At 44.2% G+C, this 25,141-nt stretch overlaps 1 protein-coding gene across 1 annotated transcript in view; it reads left to right on the top strand.

Moving 5' to 3' along the window:
* ascc3 (activating signal cointegrator 1 complex subunit 3) overlaps positions 1-25,141 on the top strand; it is a 227,263-nt gene that overhangs the window by 116,504 nt on the left and 85,618 nt on the right. Inside the window, exons 12-13 of the mRNA XM_072461519.1 lie at positions 16,171-16,347; positions 20,407-20,478. Coding sequence (XP_072317620.1) covers positions 16,171-16,347; positions 20,407-20,478 — 249 coding nt within the window. The remainder of the gene's footprint in view (positions 1-16,170; positions 16,348-20,406; positions 20,479-25,141) is intronic.

The following is a 25,141-nucleotide window of genomic DNA, read 5'->3' as shown; positions in this document are numbered from 1 at the left end:
AAGTAAAACGGAACAAAATGAAGTAAAACGTGACAAAAACGGCCAGATAAAAACGTTTATTTACGTTTGCCTCTGTTTTTCGCGCTGTATATTGAACAAAAAACGACTTAATGTTGCTCACGACTATTTTTTAAATATTTTGACCCAATTAATCAAGATTTTTTATAAACCCGATAATCGTGACATTCCCGTTTCCGTCTTTGGCCGCGCTACGATTACCAAGTTTAATTCATTACGTTTTTGAGGTACAATTTCACCCACGATGTGTAGAATCATGTGTAGAATCACGCCGCGCACATCCACACCCGCGACCTTTAACCCTGAACGACATGTTTCCACGTTTTATACGTCATAAGGCGCTGGTACAGCTGGCAGCCCGGTGTAAACGCTCTCTCTTCTTTCTCACACTTATTGTGCTTTATCTCCTATATTTTGTAAATATAGTTAGTATATTTTTTCTATTTTACTGTACGATAGGGACACGCGCTGGAATAGTTTTTTAATTCAACTGTTTTTGACTTTTTTCGGCTGGATTTGAGAGTTTTTCGTTGCGTTCGTTGTGTTGTTGTGACGTGAGCTAGCTCCGAGCGAGCCCACCAGCCCCCCCCCGCGCCCTCCGGCCGCGCTAAAGTACGGCGTGTCGTCGGTACACGTTTATATACACGTTTATATGAAAGAGGAACTTCACGAACGATCGGGACACGCGCTGGAATAGTTTTTTAATTCAACTGTTTTTGACTTTTTTCGGCTGGATTTGAGCGTTTTTCGTTGTGTTGTTGTGACGTGAGCTAGCTCCGAGCGAGAACATTGGACTTGTTTTTTGCCAACACCAAGGAGGCTCATTCTTCTTCCCCCCTCCCTCCCCTGGGCAGCTCGGACCACAACCTTGTACATCTGAGGCCTGTATATTAACCCATCGTGCGCAGGCAGCCTGTGGTGTCCCGTGAGGTGAGGATGTGGTCTGCTGAGAGCGAGGAGGCTCTGAGGGACTGCTTCAGCACCACAGTCTGGACTGAGCTTTATGACCCACATGGGGAGGACATCAACACCATCACAGAGTGCATCACGGACTACATCAACTTCTGTTTTGAGAACATTGTTCCCTCCCGGACGGTGCGGTGTTTTCCAAACAACAAGCCATGGATTAACCGTGAACTGAAGGCTCTGCTGAAGGAGAAGAAGAGAGCCTTCAGGTCAGGGAACAAGGAGGAGCTGAGGACTGTGCAGAAGGAGCTGAGGAGGAAGATCAGGCAGGCTGAGGCCGGCTACAAGAGGAGGATGGAGGAGCAGCTGCAGCAAAAGAACATTCAGGGAGTGTGGAGGAGCCTGAAAACCATCTCGGGCTTCAACCCCCCCCTGCCCAGACAGAGGGGGATCTACAGTGGGTGAATGATTTAAATGCTCACTTCTTGAGGTTTGATCGGTCACCCGCCCCTCCCCCTGCACAGCTGCATGCTCCCTCTTCCACAGCTGGACAATGCCCTGCATCTGTTCCTCTTCGCTTATCTGCCCCGGACAATCAGCTCCCCACTTCGCCTGGACTCACCCATCCCCCCAGCACACGGTCCCCCTGCCAACCACTGACTGTCACAGCAGCACAGGTGAGGAGTGAGCTGAAGAGGATTAAAGTGAGGAAGGCAGCAGGACCTGATGGCATCAGCCCCAGGCTCCTTAAGTCCTGCGCAGATGAACTGTGTGGAGTTATGGAGCATGTCTTCAACATGAGCCTGAAGCTGAGGGTGGTGCACAGGTCTGGAAGACCTCCTGTCTGGTACCTGTGCCTAAGACACCGCGCCCCAAAGACCTCAACAGCTTCAGGCCAGTGGCTCTCACGTCCCACCTGATGAAGACACTGGAGCGGCTAGTCCTGGACCACCTCCGCTCCACCGTGAGCTCAGCCATGGACCCGCTGCAGTTTGCATATCGGTCTGGCATCGGAGTGGAGGACGCCGTCATCTCCCTGCTGCACCGCTCTCTCTCTCACCTGGAAAAGCCTGGCAGCTCTGTGAGGATTCTGTTCTTCGATCTTTCCAGCGCCTTCAACACCATCAGCTCCTGAGGGACAAGCTGGAGACAGCTGGTGTGGAGTATGACCTGGCAGAGTGGATCCTGGACTACCTCACAGACCGACCCCAGTTTGTGAGAGCCCGGAACTGTGTGTCTGACACTCGGACCTGCAGTGTGGGGGTGCCCCAGGGCACTGTCCTCACGCCCTTTCTCTTCACCCTTTACACTGCAGACTTCAGACATGACACGGACAGCTGTGTCCTGCAGAAGTTCTCTGACGATTCCGCCATCATCGGACTAATCACGGACGACGATGACGAGGAGTACAGAGGACTGGCGCAGGACTTTGTGGACTGGTGTCAGCGGAACCACCTCCTCATCAACGCGGGGAAGACCAAGGAGATGGTGGTGGATTTCCGCAGACGCCACCCCACTGCCCCCTCACCAGTGAACATCCAGGGACGGGACATTGAGAGAGTGACTCATACAAGTGCCTGGGTGTTCCTCCGAACCACAAACTGACTCATAACACAGACGCACTGTACAGGAAGAGCCAGAGTCGGCTCTACCTCCTGAGGAGACTCAGGTCTTTTGGAGTGACAGGGCCACTCCTGAAGACCTTCTATGACTCTGTGGTGGCATCAGCCCTCCTGTAGGTGTGGCCTGCTGGAGCAGCAGCATCACAGAGAGGGAGAGGAAGAGGCTGGACAGAGTCATCAAGAAGTCCAGCTCCATCCTGGGCTGTGCTCTGGACTCGGTGCAGGAGGTGGGGGACAGGAGGGTCCTGGCTAGATTCACATCTATACTGGACCATGAGTGTCGCCCCCTGCAGGACACTCTGTCCACTCTGGAGAGCAGCTTCAGTGAGAGACTGATCCACCCTCGCTGTGTGAAGGAAAGGTTCCGTAGGTCTTTCCTTCCTGCTGCTGTCAGACTTTATAACAAACACTGTTAGTCCTGAACACTCGCAATACTGACCTAACCATGTGCAATTCTGTCATATGTGCAATTACTGTTGGAATTCATGTGCAATTCATGTGCAATTACTGTGAAATTCATGTGCAATCTATGTGCTGTCGTGACACATATGTGACTCGCCACGGCAATTGTCGGACCATGTCGGCCTCGGTGAAACTGAGAAAAACAGCATTTTACTTTTTTTCCCCCAAATTTGTGATTTTCATTTTTTTGCAGAATGTGCTAGTTGAAGTTATGAATAAGCCCCTGTGTGCTTCAGATAACACTATTGGTTGTCTTAAACATATACATTAAGCTGTTAAAAATGTGGAGTTTTCGGGTCTTTTTCCTGCTCTCCTGGGGGGCGTCACCTTTTTCTAGCCAACGTGTTGTTTACATTTTCCACCAATCAGCTGTGATCCGCATGGCTACAGCTGCGTGCTCTGCGTGCTCCGTGTTTTTCTCTCATTACTCCAGACCGTCTGCAGAGCACAGTCTTCAGAGCTTACATTTCCTGGACTACATTGCAACGGAACTGTTTACTCAGGTACACTTTTACTTTACTACTAAATTATTGCTTTAACGCTGTGTTTTAAGGCGGTCTCGTGATCACTTTAGAATCTTACTTGTCTGCTCCGGTGGAGCTAATGCTAAGCTAACATGTTGCTTCAGTGCACTCTGCAATACGGGCTTAATGTGACTACTTGCTGTTATCACCATGTTATCGGGTTATTTTTCGGCGTGGGTTGGCCCGTGGGTTGTGTGGGTCGTGCTTTGTGTCTGTTTTATGGTGCTAAACCGGCCCCACAGCCCGGAGCTAAACGCAGCTATTCGGAGCTAAGTTGTAAGCTAAACTTTGCAATGTTTTCGGGTTATTTTTCGGCGTTTTGTCTGTACAAATTATATACTTATGTAGTATTTCTTGACCCGTGGGTCGTGCTTTGTGTCTGTTTTATGGTGCTAAACCGGCTGTTAGGCCCGGAGCTAAACGCAGCTATTCGGAGCTAAGTTGTAAGCTAAACTTTGCTATGTTATCGGGTTATTTTTCGGCGTGGGTTGGCCCGTGGGTTGTGTGGGTCGTGCTTTGTGTGTGTTTTATGGTGCTAAACCGGCTGTTAGCGCCACAGCCTGGAGCTAAACGCAGCTATTCGGAGCTAAGTTGTAAGCTAAACTTTGCTATGTTATCGGGTTATTTTTCGGCGAGGGAAGAGAAAAAAACTACAACTCCCGATACCACTTCTGGTCACGTGGCTTACGCACTGCGTCACTCGAACCAATCATGCGCTTGCCTGGCCATTATCAGCTTCCTGTGTGTCTCTCTGTGCACGGTGTTGGAAGAGACAACAGGACGGCTGAACCAGGTAAGCTTTGCGACTAAAACACCCGCTTTTAATCACTTTAATGTGCGCCGGTTTTAAACTCGAGTGTATGTTTATGTTTTGGTGTGCTGTTCTGCAAGTGTTCTGCTTTTACGAGCAGTGTTATCTCAAGTGAGCTAGCTAGCATCGCTAGCCGATGGCAGATGTCCCAATATCTCCGCGTTTTGCATCTTAAATACACCGTTAACGTCACAATGTGAACTGTTATCTGTGAAGCGTGTTATTCCCATATTACTGTTAACCCTAATCCTTTTATCCCCCTTTTCAGAATTGGCAAAGACACCCTGACTGACATGACCTGTCTCTACGTGAAGTCTGCTAAGGAGCGTGGTAAGTGTAAAACATTATTTTGGTGATTTTCGTGTTTTAATGATTAGAGTATAATTAACCATAAGCAACATCTGTTTTTCAGGTGAGCCTGCAGTTTGTACATCAAGCTTCAGATCACTGTGGAAACAGCTTCTCCCACACATCAGAAGCTGCAGGCCACGCACAGATCATCAGATTATCAAGCGAGCATACATGAAGACCAGGGTTGACACTTTGGAAGACATCGCTGAGGTTAGTTTATATTATTTGACTACTGTAATGTGTAAACATTAGCCTGGCAAAACTTCAGTGCTGCTCTCTGCTTAACTCTTGCAAAACATGGGGAATCTGCCTTTCAGTTTTATGCAGCTAAAATCTGGAACAGTCTTCCTGAAGATGTGAGACAGGCTTCAACTCTGACAATGTTCAAATCTAAGCTAAAAACAGTTTTATTTAGCTGCGCATATGACTGAAAGGATTTTTTCTTTGCACTCTTCTCTTTTGTTTGTGATTTTATTAGTTTAGAAAATCAGTTGGATTGATAATTTTTAATTTAGTTAATTTTACTGTATTTCTGTTTCTGTAATTTCTTTGTGATTTGAATGCATTTTTCCTGCTGTGAAGCACTTTGAATTGCCTTGTGTATGAAATGTGCTCTACAAATAAACTTGCCTTGCTTTGCCTTAAGATATGTTTCTTCTGTTCTCATTTTTTTACAGTGTCGCCCTTGTCATCAGGTAGTGGAAAACAGCTCTCCTGAGTCTCACCTCAATATCCCACAGCTTGTTGGAACGGCGGATGGCAAAGTGTTTGTCAAGAACTTGGACTGGCAGAAGCATCTGAGTCCCTTCTTCAGACGGCTTCCAAAGATCAAGAGTTATCAGCACTTCAGGTATTTATATTGAAACTCTCACATTGTGTTAAAAAAAATAAATAGTTAATGAGTGTTTTATGTGAAATAGTTAGCCATTTCTTAAATGTCCTGTTATTTGTTTACAGCTTTGATGCCAAGAGCCGAGAGTCATAGCACTGAAGAGTGCACAGACGAAGAAGAGGATGAGGATGTGATCTCTGATGTAATTGGACTCTGGTGGTGTACATATCATATCTATTATCTCATATCTCATATCTCATATATTCAAAGCCATGGACCCGTTGCAGTTCGTATACCTGGCCCTGGCATCTGTTTATAAGAGTTCTTCTATTAAGAGTGTTTTTTAAACTTCCTATAAGTTACTGTCCTTTCCCCCTGTATCTACTGCGTTGTAACATTAAAGGCTATCTTATCTTATCTTTTGTTGTTTGTGTTGAATCATTCAGTGCACCATTGTTGGTGCACTGAATCACCTGTGAATTATGTTTATCGACAAATGCAATGAACCCTATTCTCATTCTGATTCTTTGATTCTATTCAGGGCCTTTTGTAATCCAAGTATTTCCATTTTAATATAGTAACTTCTAATTCTGATTCAAGTCCAGTTACCATCAATAACAACACTCCTCTTGAGTCTTGAGTGACAGCTGTAGGGGAAGGTGGTGTCAGTGTGACAGGGGGGAGGGCTTATCTCAATGAGATGCAAATGAGCCCCCCTGTGACTCTGGGCTCACTCCGGTGAGAAACTTTGGAAGCCGTTTTCTCAGTGAATGGGTTTGAGAGTTGTATACATTCAAATGACCACAACTTACTTAAATATTATCAGATCTACATGAGCTTTGAATTCACACTTTCAGAATCTGTGAATAACTCAAAATGTCTCCGGGTAGACATGTAACTATGTGACTGACCGTGAATTCACAGGTGATTCACCAACAATGGTGCACTGAATGATTCAACACAAACAACAAAAGATAAGATAAGATAGCCTTTAATGTTACAACGCAGTAGATACAGGGGGAAAGGACAGTAACTTATAGGAAGTTTAAAAAAAACTCTTATAAACAGATGCCAGGGCCAGGTATACGAACTGCAACGGGTCCATGGCTTTGAATATATGAGATATGAGATATGAGATAATAGATATGATATGTACACCACCAGAGTCCAATTACATCAGAGATCACATCCTCATCCTCTTCTTCGTCTGTGCACTCTTCTGTGCTGTGACTCTCGGCTCTTGGCATCAAAGCTGTAAACAAATAACAGGACATTTAAGAAATGGCTAACTATTTCACATAAAACACTCATTAACTATTTATTTTTTTTAACACAATGTGACAGTTTCAATATAAATACCTGAAGTGCTGATAACTCTTGATCTTTGGAAGCCGTCTGAAGAAGGGACTCAGATGCTTCTGCCAGTCCAAGTTCTTGACAAACACTTTGCCATCCGCCGTTCCAACAAGCTGTGGGATATTGAGGTGAGACTCAGGAGAGCTGTTTTCCACGACCTGATGACAAGGGCGACACTGTAAAAAAATGAGAACAGAAGAAACATATCTTAAGCAGAGAGCAGCACTGAAGTTTTGCCAGGCTAATGTTTACACATTACAGTAGTCAAATAATATAAACTAACCTCAGCGATGTCTTCCAAAGTGTCAACCCTGGTCTTCATGTATGCTCGCTTGATAATCTGATGATCTGTGCGTGGCCTGCAGCTTCTGATGTGTGGGAGAAGCTGTTTCCACAGTGATCTGAAGCTTGATGTACAAACTGCAGGCTCACCTGAAAAACAGATGTTGCTTATGGTTAATTATACTCTAATCATTAAAACACGAAAATCACCAAAATAATGTTTTACACTTACCACGCTCCTTAGCAGACTTCACGTAGAGACAGGTCATGTCAGTCAGGGTGTCTTTGCCAATTCTGAAAAGGGGGATAAAAGGATTAGGGTTAACAGTAATATGGGAATAACACGCTTCACAGATAACAGTTCACATTGTGACGTTAACGGTGTATTTAAGATGCAAAACGCGGAGATATTGGGACATCTGCCCTCGGCTAGCGATGCTAGCTAGCTCACTTGAGATAACACTGCTCGTAAAAGCAGAACACTTGCAGAACAGCACACCAAAACATAAACATACACTCGAGTTTAAAACCGGCGCACATTAAAGTGATTAAAAGCGGGTGTTTTAGTCGCAAAGCTTACCTGGTTCAGCCGTCCTGTTGTCTCTTCCAACACCGTGCACAGAGAGACACACAGGAAGCTGATAATGGCCAGGCAAGCGCGTGATTGGTTCGAGTGACGCAGTGCGTGCGTGACGTGCAACGTACGTAAGCCACGTGACCAGAAGTGGTATCGGGAGTTGTAGTTTTTTTCTCTTCCCTCGCCGAAAAATAACCCGATAACATAGCAAAGTTTAGCTTACAACTTAGCTCCGAATAGCTGCGTTTAGCTCCGGGCTGTGGGGCTAACAGCCGGTTTAGCACCATAAAACACACACAAAGCACGACCCACACAACCCACGGGCCAACCCACGCCGAAAAATAACCCGATAACATAGCAAAGTTTAGCTTACAACTTAGCTCCGAATAGCTGCGTTTAGCTCCGGGCCTAACAGCCGGTTTAGCACCATAAAATAGACACAAAGCACGACCCACGGGTCAAGAAATACTACATAAGTATATAATTTGTACAGACAAAACGCCGAAAAATAACCCGATAACATAGCAAAGTTTAGCTTACAACTTAGCTCCGAATAGCTGCGTTTAGCTCCGGGCTGTGGGGCCGGTTTAGCACCATAAAACAAAGCACGACCCACACAACCCACGGGCCAACCCACGCCGAAAAATAACCCGATAACATGGTGATAACAGCAAGTAGTCACATTAAGCCCGTATTGCAGAGTGCACTGAAGCAACATGTTAGCTTAGCATTAGCTCCACCGGAGCAGACAAGTAAGATTCTAAAGTGATCACGAGACTGCCTTAAAACACAGCGTTAAAGCAATAATTTAGTAGTAAAGTAAAAGTGTACCTGAGTAAACAGTTCCGTTGCAATGTAGTCCAGGAAATGTAAGCTCTGAAGACTGTGCTCTGCAGACGGTCTGGAGTAATGAGAGAAAAACACGGAGCACGCAGAGCACGCAGCTGTAGCCATGCGGATCACAGCTGATTGGTGGAAAATGTAAACAACACGTTGGCTAGAAAAAGGTGACGCCCCCCAGGAGAGCAGGAAAAAGACCCGAAAACTCCACATTTTTAACAGCTTAATGTATACGTTTAAGACAACCAATAGTGTTATCTGAAGCACACAGGGGCTTATTCATAACTTCAACTAGCACATTCTGCAAAAAAATGAAAATCACAAATTTGGGGGAAAAAAAGTAAAATGCTGTTTTTCTCAGTTTCACCGAGGCCGACATGGTCCGACAATTGCCGTGGCGAGTCACATATTCATGTGCAATTACTGTCGTGATCACATGCAATGGTATTTATGTATTTATATATTTATTTATTTGTCTATGGGAGTTTTGTATTTATTTATAGGAGATCTTCTACTGAAAGCGTTTTTCAGACTTCCTATAAGTGATCTGTTCTTCTGTATCTACCTCTGTATCTACCTGCATTGCACCAATGAAATTTCCCCATGTGGGACAATAAAGGAATATCTTATCTTATCTTATGTACATCTGTTAGCATTAGATTAGCATAGTTAGCATTACACTTTTACCGAGGGGTTAGATTTTAACCGATCGAACCTCGGACGGCGTTCGCGATGAAGATGATCGCTCGTCAATGACCGCGTGGAGCTAGAAAGACGTGGCGCCGATTCACCGCGTTCCAAAAGTACTAAAACGCCATAAAAAGTACTTTAATATATTTCTCGTGTTGAAAAGCAGATCGTCCGCGTGTCATAATTGCGTATTCGCCAAACACAGCCCGAAATAAGCAATGCGTTTCCAAGTGTCAGCGAATCCCCCCCTAAAAACAAGACGGATAACAAAAAAAATGTAAAGAACCGGGGACTATTTCTCAAAGCGACAGATTAATTGGATTCACGGCGCCAAAGAGAAATAGATTCCCATAAGTCACTCTGATGAGGCGCTGTCATCCGTCTGTTCGGCGGGAAAAAATGACAAAAGATGAGACGAGCGAGGGGGATATTTTTAGTGAGAAGCTGCTGAATCACCGAGCGCCGTGACCTCCGACTCGACACGCGCCGCCCGAAAGCCTCGGAACCCGCCGCAGTGAAGGCGCCCCCTAAAGGTCGGACCACTCGTCGAACTAAAACGCAGTTAAATATAAATATGTTTAGATTTTTGCCTAGGATTATAAAAAAAAATTATAAATATTTTTTTAGGTTTAGAATTTAACTTCCTGTTTGTAATTGATGACATCACACAAGGAAATTACCCAGGAAACACTGGGCCAAAACAAGATTATTTTTATTTGACAAATGAAAATGTATGACTTCATTTTGTTGAATTCATGTTTAGAGCGTCAAAAAAGTTTCTTTGTGTAAATTCTGCATAAACTTTGACTGGAATGACCTGGCGTGATGTCACTTCCTGTCCTTTTCAACAGATTTTCTAACAGCTTTGTCAACATTTTTGAGAATAATAATTTTCAATAAATCACAATTATTATGATTAATTTATTTGATTGGATTGGGGGTGCAAGGTGGCAAAGGCGGTTAGCGCTCTTGCCTCCCAAGAAGGAGATCATGGGTTCGATTCTCGGACCAGACCAACATCACATGATCTCTCTGGGTGGAGTTTGCATGTTCTCCCCGTGTTACCGTGGGTTCTCTCCGGGTTCTCCGGCTCCTCCCACCGTCCAAAGACATGCATGTGTTAGGCAAAATTGGTGAGTCTAAATTGGCCCTAGTGAATGAATGTGAGAGTGAACTGTCTGTCATGTCTATGTCTCTGTGTTGGCCCTGCGACAAGTTGGCCACTGTCCAGGGTGTACCCCGCCTAAGGCCCGAAGTCACTGGGATAGGCTCCAGTCACCCGCGACCCCGAAAGGGAACAAGCGGTAGAAAATGGATGGATGGATTGGATTCATTGACTTTCCCAGATAAAATCAACAATAATCTCTTGTCTTTTCCTCAAACACATATTACGCAAAGTTGTATTTAGCTGCGTTCACGCTAGTTTGAGGATCGTAAGTCCTCTTCTCTGAGCCTCAGAAAAAAACACTTTTCCAGGTTTGTGACATCACTGGAAAGTTCTTAAATCACTTCACTGACCATTTCCGCCGTTAAATCGTCGAGCGTGTTGCGGGCGAGCTAGGTTTGTTTATCTAGCTTCTGTAATTCCCTCTGCAGCCAGTAGATGGAGCTCTAACTCAGTTCCTTACGTGGGAACCGCAGAACGCAGAGAATTCCGTTCACGCTTTTAGAAATCGCATTATTTTAAGTTCTAAAGCACGAGACGACAAAGCAGAGGTCGTCATTAGCCTCTTTAAAGGACAATAACGGTACAAATAATGCGTAATATTTGTCTTTTAAAACGGTCACGTACAAAGACGAGGACAAGATAGTGTGGAGAAAGTGTAGAGAAAGTGTGCGAGCCGCAGACGGGAGCCGGTGGCGCTCGTGGGGCTTAGATGGAGCGTCTGCAGCCGCCGGGACCTCTCCGCACGGGGTTAACCACCAGGTAATTGAAAAGTGCCTCCAACATGTGACCGCTGTTTACTCGGTTCACCGCCCATTTGTCCGCCGCTTATATCACCGAAGGAGACGAGGGCTGACGAGGCGCTTTCGGGAACAGCCCCGCGGACCTCGTGCCGCGCTCGAACCGCCGCACTCGACCGCCGCGCGCTCCGGGAACAAGCTAAACGGCAACGAGTCAAAGGTAGTGACTCGCTGTACGTGTGGATTAGAAGCGGTGCAATCTGGGGGGTTTTTGGGGGTTCTCTTTTCCGTCAGTTGCATCGTCTCTCCCGTGGCAAGAGTCCAACTTTCTCATCACTCTGAAACCCAGTGTTTAAGGGCCATTAGGAGGTTTTTAAGATGTTCTAATTTTGACTTTGTTTGGTGTGTTTATACTTGTTGTACATATAGATTATAGTTTTACAGCAATCGAGCAGGTATTTGTGGATAAAATGTTGAAAAAATCTGTAGAAAATGACAGGAAGTGACATCACACTTGACACATTTCTCATTCCAAGTCAAAGTTTATGCAGAATTTACGAAAATAAACTACTTTTTTGACTTTCTAAACATGAATTTAACAAACTAAAGTCTCTCTCACATAGTTGTATTTGTCAACTAAGAAAAAATAGTGACATTAGATGAGTTTTTGCCCAGTGTTTGCTGAATAACTTCCTAGTGTGACGTTATCAATGACAAACAGGAAGTGATATTATAAACCTAACAAATTTGCTATTCTATGATAACATTTTTAGCAAAAATTTTACACATATTTATCTTAGCTGCGTTTTTGTTTAATGAGTCGTCTGACCTGTAGGGGGCGCTTTAAGTATTATCCTTTTCCCTTTTTCCTCTTGTCCAGTGACTGCCACACTTAACGACACACTTTAATTGACTAAATGATAGTCATATCCAATTCAGACCCAGAAAACGCCTCTTCTTTTTGCTTTAATGTTTGCATAAAACAGCTCAACTTACTTTACCTGCTCTGTAAACATGTAATATAAGGATTAAAATAACTGAAAAGTGCACATTTGACATACATTTCACCAAAAGAGCAGGGATCTGTTGTTGCCAAGCGCTTCTCTTGACAATTTGATGATTCTGATTTAATTATTCCAATGAAGGTGTTTTATTTATCTTCAACTCCAGTGCAGTTTCCGCCCACACTGACAGATAATCACGCTTAAATGACACGTTTAAACAGACGTGTCTGTAAACATGTCAAATAACCCTGTCATAATAATAATAATGCGTCTAACATCAAGCCACTTTAAAGATTGTAGATGTTCTTTTTGCAGTGTGGTGTCTGTAACCTTCATGTCTGTGCATAAAGCACAGTTTTACGACCGAGGGCGCGCGCCGCTCAATTGTAGTTGTTTTAGTCATAAAAAAGCAATAATATTCTGTGTTTATGGTCAGTTTGATCACTCTACAACGATTAGAGCAGCAGGAGACGAGCTGCTCTGACCCCGTGTAAAAACACCAGATCCGTGTAGTTTCTACGTGTAACAGACTAAAGCTGAGTTCACACCGCTGCGATTCACGCCGGACGCCCTGGACGCCCTGGACTCCCTGGACGCCCTGGACGCGTCCAAAAAATAAACTCACCAGCCGACGTACATCCGAGGCGTCCAGCACACATGTGCAGTGGAGGAGTTGTAGAAAAAGATTCAGTTGTTTCATCTGGATCTTTTTAGGAAAAAACTAAACGTCTCGACTCTCATCCAAGAGTCATTTTCAATCTGCAGATTATGGTCAGTTTGGTGAATATGTTTATTTTCTCCAGGAGCTGCGTCTTAAGGATTTTTTTTTTATTGTTGCGGGGTTTGTTTTGGGTCTTCTTCCGGGTCGTGTCACTGAAGTGTAATCACCCCTCCCTCACACCCCTCCCTCACACCCCTCCCTCACACCCCTCCCTCACACCCCTCCCTCACACCCCTCCCTCACACCCCTCCCTCACAGCCCTCCCTCACACCCCTCCCTCACACCGCTCCCTCACCCCTCCCTCACAGCCCTCCCTCACACCCCTCCCTCACACCCCTCCCTCACACCCCTCCCTCACAGCCCTGCCTCACAGCCCTCCCTCACACCCCTCCCTCACACCCCTCCCTCACAGCCCTGCCTCACACCCCTCCCTCACACCCCTCCCTCACACCCCTCCCTCACAGCCCTGCCTCACACCCCTCCCTCACACCCCTCCCTCACCCCTGCCTCACACCCCTCCCTCACAGCCCTCCCTCACACCCCTGCCTCACCCCTCCCTCACCCCTGCCTCACAGCCCTGCCTCACAGCCCTGCCTCACACCCCTCCCTCACAGCCCTCCCTCACCCCTGCCTCACACCCCTCCCTCACAGCCCTCCCTCACACCCCTCCCTCACACCCCTCCCTCACAGCCCTCCCTCACAGCCCTGCCTCACACCCCTCCCTCACAGCCCTGCCTCACACCCCTCCCTCACAGCCCTGCCTCACCCCTCCCTCACAGCCCTGCCTCACACCCCTCCCTCACAGCCCTCCCTCACACCCCTCCCTCACACCCCTCCCTCACCCCTGCCTCACAGCCCTGCCTCACAGCCCTGCCTCACACCCCTCCCTCACAGCCCTGCCTCACAGCCCTGCCTCACACCCCTCCCTCACACCCCTCCCTCACACCCCTCCCTCACCCCTGCCTCACAGCCCTGCCTCACACCCCTCCCTCACAGCCCTGCCTCACAGCCCTGCCTCACACCCCTCCCTCACACCCCTCCCTCACACCCCTCCCTCACAGCCCTGCCTCACCCCTGCCTCTCGTTACATGCTCATTACCTCCTCCCTTCAGGGTGATTGAAAATTTCGATTTTAGATGTTACGTCCCGTCATAAAATTTAATACTGCCGCGCAAATTGGCTCAAACGTGACTTTTTGTATCATGCTGTCGCCTGTGACTTTTACTACTACTACCACTACCACCACTAATACTAATACTACTATTACTGCTTTTTTGTCCTAGTAACTGAATTGGTTTTCAGTGGGCGAAATGCACAAGACGACAGGAATAAATTGACTTGAACTTTCCACTTGACGACGGCCGTGACCAGAGTAAAAGCATGACATCATCATATTGTATTAAAAAGTTAGATTGGTGGTAGTTAATAGATTAATAAATAGTTAATGGGTTCATAGACTAGAATAGAACATACTGCAGAAAGTCAGTAGGAACTGCACACGGACAAGACGCTGCTCAAAGGTACTTCTGGACAAGTCATTTTCAATCTGGAGTGACATTTGGGAACGTAAACTTCACAATAGACTGTATCATCAACACAGAAGTCACTCGAACTCAGGTTTGCAGTGCGCTGTCCACCTTCATCTTACACCCACACACCACTCGATTCAAGAGGTAAAAAAGATGATTTATTAACTCTTAGCACTCTTTTTAGACTTCACAAAATAACCGTACGTATTAATTAGTTCGGATAAAGCTAAGATCATTTGAAAACTGTTTCAGGAAAGGTAATAATAGATCCTTTTTATGTGATTTTTTTGGTATAAAAAGATACCTAGTGCTGCTACTTCACTGCTGCTGCTACTACTATTATCCAGTACTACTTCTTCTACTATTCTTTGTGTAGTTCTAATTCCTGCCTCCGCACACGAGTACAAAGTAAAAACCCCGCAGAACACAGCGCTCGCCGTAGTGCGAGGCGTAGCGGGGATTGGCCCGGGTCTTATCTTGATGCGGTGGACTTGACAGGTACTGCATCACATTAAGGGCCTTACCAATCTTCACTGTCAAATCCAGCAGGAGGTGCAGCGATAGGACGCCGCCTCCCGCTCGCGCAGCGCCTCCTCCAAACCTGCAGCAGACTCTCCACGTCCTCTGGCGCGCGGCGTATATCGATTTGTGCCTGCTCGGGTTTTCAAAATAAAGGTGACGCCACAGGGATCTTTATTGTAAAGTGAGAATCGAGAAACGTTGGTACGACCGCTATCGTTTTAGTGTGAATATTTGTGTGAGCGGTTCCTTAAAGCGCTTTGTGGATCTTTGAAGGTGGAAGAGCGTTTATATCATACTTTTACAGCTAAAAACGAGCTGGAAGCACCTGTTTGAAGCTCTAATTAAAGGTTCAAACGCAATTATTATTATTTTACTAGTCACTCGCTTCAAACACGTAAACAGGACCATTTTTATTTTATTTCTATCTAAAACCTGTTTGCAAATGTGTGTATTGTGTCGCCATGGTAACCGTCTAACTGTCCCCCTCCAGTGTGACGTATGACTGTGTTTATTGTAGTTCAGTCTTAATTTGAAGGGACAATGTAAAGAGATTAAAATGCTAGTTTCCTTCTGCGGTCTCAGATTTATAAATATTAATTAGAAAATGAAAATACATCCAGTAATTAAAAAAAAAAAGTAATCCACTATTCCCACTCTCTAATGGAGTTAGGAAACGATACATGCGATAATCGATATATATTGCTCATGATATTCTACGATGTTTCGCTATTTTTTAGAGAACCCGATGTATTTTTAGTTTTCTTTGTTAAACCGCGACCTGCACAAACTCAAAATGAAATGCACCCATTTTAATCAGCAAAATGTCAAATGGTTTGCATGAAAATGACTCGTGCAAAATATCGATACAGCAGCCACAATATCGATATTTTGCACGAGTCATTTATGGTATATTTTCCCAATTTATTTTGTGTTTTTTTTTTAAAGAAAGGAAACATTCACGCAAACCATTTGACATTTTGCTGATTAAAATCTATCACCAAATTTAGCTTCATGATATATCTATATTTCAATATTTTGGCACGCCCCCTACTGTCTAACACACAACACGACACAACAGAACCATCAGTACAAAACACACTCATCATCTTTCACTTTACATCACGTTTACATCCTGGGATTAGCCGTACGTCAGCTTCAATCGCAGTGTTTTCTGTTTTTCGTCTGGTTAATGACGCAGTTCCCCTGGTTGTCCTGCAGGTGGAGTCGACTCAGAGCATGATCCGCATCCTGGGCCTCTCCGCCACGCTGCCCAACTACCTGGACGTGGCCACCTTCCTCCACGTCAACCCCTACATTGGGCTGTTCTACTTCGACGGGCGCTTCAGGCCCGTGCCCCTCGGACAGACCTTCGTGGGAATCAAGACCACCAACAAGGTCACATGGGCGTCGCCGCATATTACCAGCGTTAAACCACGTTCTAGCGTTGATTTAACTTCATTCGCGCTCGTTTGATGAGTCGGGGTGAAACTTTTCGGTGTACAATTAGTTCTAGAGATTCCAAAATAAAGATATTCCATGTTTAAAGGCCAATAACAAAAGAGATAATGCGTAATTCAATCCAATTTAACTTTATTTGTATAGTACATTTTACCAACACAAAGTCTCTGCACAGAGCTGCACAGAGGACAAAACAAGCACAAGAAAAATGTAAAAAAAATAAATACATACATCAAAAATACATAAATACGTACAAACCAAATAAAAAGTAATTAAAAACAACATAAAATCGAATAAAAAGTAATTCAAAACAACATAAAATCAAATAAAAAGTAATTCAAAAAACATAAAGTCAAATTAAAACAAATTAAAAACAACACAAAATAAATCAAATCAAATAAAAAATAATTCAAAATTACATCAAATACGTAAAATCTAATAAAAACGTATTAAAAACAACATGAAATATATAAAAACAATAAAAGACGGTCAGAGGACAACACAAGTCTCATGCCGGGTTAAATGCCAGTGAATAAAAGTGTAATTTTAAAGAGCGCAATGCACGTGCTTAATGTGCAACGCAGTCAAATAGGCCAAACGTGACGTCTTGATGGTTCTGGTCTGAGCAGGTGCAGCAGCTTCATGACATGGAGGAAGTGTGTCATGTGTGTTTAAAGTGTAACGCTGGTGTAAACGTCTTGATGGTTCTGGTCTGAGCAGGTGCAGCAGCTTCATGACATGGAGGAAGTGTGTCATGTGTGTTTAAAGTGTAACGCTGGTGTAAACGTCTTGATGGTTCTGGTCTGAGCAGGTGCAGCAGCTTCATGACATGGAGGAAGTGTGTCATGTGTGTTTAAAGTGTAACTCTGGTGTAAACGTCTTGATGGTTCTGGTCTGAGCAGGTGCAGCAGCTTCATGACATGGAGGAAGTGTGTCATGTGTGTTTAAAGTGTAACGCTGGTGTAAACGTCTTGATGGTTCTGGTCTGAGCAGGTGCAGCAGCTTCATGACATGGAGGAAGTGTGTCATGTGTGTTTAAAGTGTAACGCTGGTGTAAACGTCTTGATGGTTCTGGTCTGAGCAGGTGCAGCAGCTTCATGACATGGAGGAAGTGTGTCATGTGTGTTTAAAGTGTAACTCTGGTGTAAACATCTTGATGGTTCTGGTCTGAGCAGGTGCAGCAGCTTCATGACATGGAGGAAGTGTGTCATGTGTGTTTAAAGTGTAACTCTGGTGTAAACGTCTTGATGGTTCTGGTCTGAGCAGGTGCAGCAGCTTCATGACATGGAGGAAGTGTGTCATGTGTGTTTAAAGTGTAACGCTGGTGTAAACGTCTTGATGGTTCTGGTCTGAGCAGGTGCAGCAGCTTCATGACATGGAGGAAGTGTGTCATGTGTGTTTAAAGTGTAACTCTGGTGTAAACGTCTTGATGGTTCTGGTCTGAGCAGGTGCAGCAGCTTCATGACATGGAGGAAGTGTGTCATGTGTGTTTAAAGTGTAACGCTGGTGTAAACGTCTTGATGGTTCTGGTCTGAGCAGGTGCAGCAGCTTCATGACATGGAGGAAGTGTGTCATGTGTGTTTAAAGTGTAACTCTGGTGTAAACGTCTTGATGGTTCTGGTCTGAGCAGGTGCAGCAGCTTCATGACATGGAGGAAGTGTGTCATGTGTGTTTAAAGTGTAACGCTGGTGTAAACGTCTTGATGGTTCTGGTCTGAGCAGGTGCAGCAGCTTCATGACATGGAGGAAGTGTGTCATGTGTGTTTAAAGTGTAACTCTGGTGTAAACGTCTTGATGGTTCTGGTCTGAGCAGGTGCAGCAGCTTCATGACATGGAGGAAGTGTGTCATGTGTGTTTAAAGTGTAACTCTGGTGTAAACGTCTTGATGGTTCTGGTCTGAGCAGGTGCAGCAGCTTCATGACATGGAGGAAGTGTGTCATGTGTGTTTAAAGTGTAACTCTGGTGTAAACGTCTTGATGGTTCTGGTCTGAGCAGGTGCAGCAGCTTCATGACATGGAGGAAGTGTGTCATGTGTGTTTAAAGTGTAACTCTGGTGTAAACGTCTTGATGGTTCTGGTCTGAGCAGGTGCAGCAGCTTCATGACATGGAGGAAGTGTGTCATGTGTGTTTAAAGTGTAACTCTGGTGTAAACGTCTTGATGGTTCTGGTCTGAGCAGGTGCAGCAGCTTCATGACATGGAGGAAGTGTGTCATGTGTGTTTAAAGTGTAACGCTGGTGTAAACATCTTGATGGTTCTGGTCTGAGCAGGTGCAGCAGCTTCATGACATGGAGGAAGTGTGTCATGTGTGTTTAAAGTGTAACTCTGGTGTAAACGTCTTGATGGTTCTGGTCTGAGCAGGTGCAGCAGCTTCATGACATGGAGGAAGTGTGTCATGTGTGTTTAAAGTGTAACTCTGGTGTAAACGTCTTGATGGTTCTGGTCTGAGCAGGTGCAGCAGCTTCATGACATGGAGGAAGTGTGTCATGTGTGTTTAAAGTGTAACGCTGGTGTAAACATCTTGATGGTTCTGGTCTGAGCAGGTGCAGCAGCTTCATGACATGGAGGAAGTGTGTCATGTGTGTTTAAAGTGTAACTCTGGTGTAAACGTCTTGATGGTTCTGGTCTGAGCAGGTGCAGCAGCTTCATGACATGGAGGAAGTGTGTCATGTGTGTTTAAAGTGTAACTCTGGTGTAAACGTCTTGATGGTTCTGGTCTGAGCAGGTGCAGCAGCTTCATGACATGGAGGAAGTGTGTCATGTGTGTTTAAAGTGTAACTCTGGTGTAAACGTCTTGATGGTTCTGGTCTGAGCAGGTGCAGCAGCTTCATGACATGGAGGAAGTGTGTCATGTGTGTTTAAAGTGTAACTCTGGTGTAAACGTCTTGATGGTTCTGGTCTGAGCAGGTGCAGCAGCTTCATGACATGGAGGAAGTGTGTCATGTGTGTTTAAAGTGTAACGCTGGTGTAAACGTCTTGATGGTTCTGGTCTGAGCAGGTGAAGCAGCTTCATGACATGGAGGAAGTGTGTCATGTGTGTTTAAAGTGTAACTCTGGTGTAAACGTCTTGATGGTTCTGGTCTGAGCAGGTGCAGCAGCTTCATGACATGGAGGAAGTGTGTCATGTGTGTTTAAAGTGTAACTCTGGTGTAAACGTCTTGATGGTTCTGGTCTGAGCAGGTGCAGCAGCTTCATGACATGGAGGAAGTGTGTCATGTGTGTTTAAAGTGTAACTCTGGTGTAAACGTCTTGATGGTTCTGGTCTGAGCAGGTGCAGCAGCTTCATGACATGGAGGAAGTGTGTCATGTGTGTTTAAAGTGTAACGCTGGTGTAAACGTCTTGATGGTTCTGGTCTGAGCAGGTGCAGCAGCTTCATGACATGGAGGAAGTGTGTCATGTGTGTTTAAAGTGTAACGCTGGTGTAAACGTCTTGATGGTTCTGGTCTGAGCAGGTGCAGCAGCTTCATGACATGGAGGAAGTGTGTCATGTGTGTTTAAAGTGTAACGCTGGTGTAAACGTCTTGATGGTTCTGGTCTGAGCAGGTGCAGCAGCTTCATGACATGGAGGAAGTGTGTCATGTGTGTTTAAAGTGTAACGCTGGTGTAAACGTCTTGATGGTTCTGGTCTGAGCAGGTGAAGCAGCTTCATGACATGGAGGAAGTGTGTCATGTGTGTTTAAAGTGTAACGCTGGTGTAAACGTCTTGATGGTTCTGGTCTGAGCAGGTGCAGCAGCTTCATGACATGGAGGAAGTGTGTCATGTGTGTTTAAAGTGTAACGCTGGTGTAAACATCTTGATGGTTCTGGTCTGAGCAGGTGCAGCAGCTTCATGACATGGAGGAAGTGTGTCATGTGTGTTTAAAGTGTAACGCTGGTGTAAACATCTTGATGGTTCTGGTCTGAGCAGGTGCAGCAGCTTCATGACATGGAGGAAGTGTGTCATGTGTGTTTAAAGTGTAACGCTGGTGTAAACGTCTTGATGGTTCTGGTCTGAGCAGGTGCAGCAGCTTCATGACATGGAGGAAGTGTGCTACAACAAAGTCCTGGACCAAGTACGAGCAGGACATCAGGTCAGTTACATCACTTTCACTCTGTCAAACTGCTAAACTGGTTAAAATAATGGTTTAATTAGTGAAATTATAATCTGGACTATAGAGAAAAACTATACCTTACTTTCCTGATTGAAGGTCGCTCTGGAGTATAAATCGCACCAGCCAAAAAATGCATAATAAAGAGAAAAAAACATATTTAAGTCACAATTTGGGGGGAAATGTATTTGATAAAATCCAAGAACAGACATTTCATCTTGAAATGCAGTTTAAAATAATAACAGATGAGAGAACATGGTGAATAGGTGTATGTATGCTAACGCTAACACCTTCAGCTACATGACGTATGCTAACGCTAACACCTTCAGCTACATGAGGCACAGACAGAACTGTGGTAAGTGTCTGGTATGTTAACGTAACATATGAACAGTTATTCAGATAACTATAGCATAAAGAACATGCTAACAAGTTTACCAAAGCATCAGTTTTACCCCAAATCACTAAATCCATTGAATTCTTCTTCCTCTGTGTCACTTCTAAACAACTCCACAAACTCCAGAGGAAGAGGAAGTGCAGATTCTTCTTCTGCGTCGCTTAGAGCCTAGAGCGCCCTCTTGTGGTTGTCAGTGTGAAAATAACAAATAATATCACATATAAGTCGCTCTGGAGTATAAATCGCACCCCGGACAAAACTATGTAAAATAGTGTGATGTATAATCCAGAAAATAAGGTTTAAATAATAGTTTGACTATTTGACCACTAAAAAAAACTTACAACCAAAAGTCTCTCTCTCATCTCCCTCCACACATTAAAAGTAATATTATTAAATAAATAGGTAAGTTAAAGAAAATACCTTCCAATCATATTATTATTATTATTATCATATTATGTTCTGCAGAATTATCATTAAATTGCACAATAATGACAAATAGTAAAATACTTCTCAAAGTGTTTTGCAGTTTTCCTCATGAGATAAAGCAGTACTGCAGTTTGTTTGCAGCAGGAAGTAGAAGTGTACTCTTATCAAAGCCAAACCTGAGTGCTTATTTACCCGGGACGTTCTCGGTAAACGTTCTGAGAGTCGTTTGGGAGGCGAGCGTGAAAGTTCAATTCCCTTTTGAAAACATCGCGCTGAACTTCTTCCACCAGCGAGAGAATATTTGGTGAAGATTTAGTGTTCGGAGTGTGCTTATCTGGAAGTCTCTAAAGTCCTTATCGGCTTGGCTGTTCCGCACCGCGTTTCCACAAAATGTCCGCCGGGGAAAGGAAGTGTGGATCCAGAGTTTAGCGTTCCATCTGCTTCCCGTCGAAAGCCGTTGTTGTCCTGCGAGCGGTGTTATAACGGACGTAGTGTGCACCAGCCTTCAGCCGGATTTTAACCATCGCCGCCGTTAATTATGAAAAACAACTGTCAAAAATGTGGAAAAAAACCTGCGCCAAGAGCGGCTCGAGCTCATTATTATTAAAATGTCAAGAAAAGGTTTTACAGAAGATCTGACTTGGATGTATAGAACTGTATTTATTGTATTTACCTTATTTTCCGGAGTATAAGTCGCCTTTTTTCATAGTTTTGGCCGGGGTTCGACTTGTACTTCTATTTATACTTATATACTTATACTCCGGAGCGACTTATATGTGATATTATTTGTTATTTTCACACTTGCAACTGCATTTCATACTCCAGTGCGACTTATATATGTTTTTGTCTTCTCTATTATGCATTTTTTGGCTGGTGCGACTTATACTCCGGAAAATACGGTAATAGAGAAGAAAAAAATGTATTCGATAAAATCCAAGAACAGACATTTAATCCAAACTCCAGAGGAAGAGGAAGTGCAGATTCTTCTTCTGCGTCGCTTAGAGCCTAGAGCGCCCTCTTGTGGTTGTCAGTGTGAAAATAACGAATAATATCACACATAAGTCGCTCTGGAGTATAAGTCGCACCCCGGACAAAACGATGAAAAAAGTGCAACTTATAGTCCAGAAAATACGGTATTTTACTTTTTTTACAGCTTTGATCTCATTTTTAAACAACATCTGGACGTTTTGACTTTCATCCAAAAGTCCTGGATGAATGAGGATTACACAAATTAAGAATTTCTAAGAATTGTGGGCAAAAAAAACATGGATCTGGCTCTTTTTTTAAACCTTTACCAAAAACAGCTCATGACTAAATATTAAAGATGATTTTACTGTTGTAATATCAGCAGCTCCTTCTCAGAACCTAATATCACAATCATCCTCTGTGCCACATAATCCGTGTTGTTACCCGTCTGTTGCCATGGTGCACTGCGGTGTGCGCGTGATGAATGCGGCGCAGGTTCACTCGTCTAATGACCTGAATACTGCTCCGGACCGAGCCACGTCTGCGGAGCACGGACTCCCCAAGGGAACGGGAACATGGATTTTAAACACTTTGCGGGTCTTGCAGTCTTTAAGATGAATGCCATACTGTGGAACATTCAAGGCAAAGTAAAACAAATACCGTATTTTCCGGACTATAAGTCGCACCCTTTTTCATAGTTTTGGCCGGAGTGCAACTTATACTTATATTTATACTTATATACTTATACTCCGGAGCGACTTATATGTGATATTATTTGTTATTTTCACACTTTCAACCGCATTTCATACTCGAGTGCGACTTGTATATGTTTTTTTCTTCTCTATTATGCATTTTTTGGCTGGTGCGACTTATACTCTGGTGCGACTTATAGTCCAAAAATTACGGTACATACATGTAGCGTTTCCCCGTATAGTGCACCTTTAATCTACTCTAGTTTATGGTTTATTATTGATTCTTGTGGAATAAAAAGACGTCCACTTGTTAAGAAGGATGCTGTGGTTTCATCTTCTTCATCAGTTTGAATGCTAAATTGATCTCCCAGAATGCACTCCTACGATCGTAAATAAACAGCCGCGATGTGCATTGGTTGTTTTCCTTTCCTCTCATTGAAATATGAGATTTAGAAACAAACGGTATGTGTGGAGCAAACATCTGTGTGTTCTCGGCGTCCGGAGAGACCGATGCAGCTTCTGTTATTTATTGAAGGCGGTTTTATCAGCGGCGGCGAGCGGCGTGCGGGCATTGTGCACCAACACTCGCCTTATTAAACTTCTCCCTGGCAGCGGCCTCCCCCAAAACGAGGCTGCCGGGAAAATCATAAAGAAAATTCATCCATCAGATCCTCCCAGGTGAAATTAATATATGTCAGAGCGCTTCTAACGCTGAAGGAAAACGCCTGGACGGAGCGAGTCCACGACACTTTCATGGGCTTCGGGTGATTCTGCTGCTGAACTGAGACGGAAAAGGGAGAGTTTTTACCACAAATGTCCGGGATCGCATTCAACATTCTTGGATTTTAACTTTTCCGACAGTAACATTTTCCGTAAAGCGTCCGCGGCGATGTCGTTGATCGCCTGGAACGCTTCGCAATACGTCATCGAACATCATTTTGCGTGTATTAAAGCAGGACTGAGTAACGTTTTCACCTTATTTGAACGTCTTTGTAAGTACCATATTTTCTGGACTATAAGTTGCACCTTTTTTCACAGTTTTTGCCGGGGTGCGATTTATACTCCAGAGTGACTTATATGTGATTATTCGTCATTTTCACACTGACAACCACAAGAGGGCGCTCTAGGCTCTAAGCGACGCAGAAGAAGAATCTGCACTTCTTCTTCCTCTGGAGTTTGTGGAGTTGTTTAGAAGTGACACAGAGGAAGAAGAATTCAATGGATTTAGTGATTTGGGGTAAAACTGATGCTTTGGTAAACTTGTTAGCATGTTCTTTATGCTATAGTTATCTGAATAACTGTTCATATGTTACGTTAACATACCAGACACTTACCACAGTTCTGTCTGTGCCTCATGTAGCTGAAGGTGTTAGCGTTAGCATGTTAGCATACGTACACCTATTCACCATGTTTTCTCATCTGTTATTATTTTAAACTGTGTAAAAGATGAAATGTCTGTTCTTGGTCTTGGATTTTTTCAAATAGATTTCACACAAAAATGCGACTCCAGTGAGACTTGTATATTCGGCCCGAAGATAACTCTCCTGAGAAACACTCGCTCTTTAGTTTGTATGTGATTATACTTCCTTCTGTTAATGAAAAACGAAGAGAAAAAGCGTTTGCGTCTTGTTTCTCGTAAAGCGGCGACGTTCTCTCCGGTACGGTTCACATTCACCGTTTTATCACCGTTTTACATCAGTCGAGTGGCAGTTTTTCAAGAAACTTCAACCTTTGGCCCTTGCTTACGCCATGATGCTAGGTAACATAAGATAAGATAAGATAAAATAAGATATTCCTTTATTGTCCCACATGGGGAAATTTCATTGGTGCAACGCAGGTAGATACAGAGGTAGATACAGAAGAACAGATCACTTATAGGAAGTCTGAAAAACACTTTCAGTAGAAGATCTCCTATAAATAAATAAAAACTCCCATAGACAAATAAATAAATAAATACCATTGCATGTGATCCCGACAGTAATTGCACATGAATATGTGTCACGACAGCACATAGATTGCACATGAATTTCACAGTAATTGCACATACGACAGAATTGCACATCAGTATTAAGTTAGGTCAGTATTGCGCCGGGATAACGTGACGATCTCCGGGTAAGACGACTGTTCTCTGCAGTTTCATCAGTTCCTCCTTTGTGGAAACGCGGTA

Source organism: Eucyclogobius newberryi, unplaced genomic scaffold, assembly GCF_026437365.1.
Source record: "Eucyclogobius newberryi isolate DKJ021-1_F unplaced genomic scaffold, fEucNew1.0.hap1 SCAF_3, whole genome shotgun sequence".
Classification (NCBI taxonomy): Eukaryota; Metazoa; Chordata; class Actinopteri; order Gobiiformes; family Gobiidae; genus Eucyclogobius; species Eucyclogobius newberryi.
This window is presented reverse-complemented; position numbering and strand designations above follow the sequence as displayed.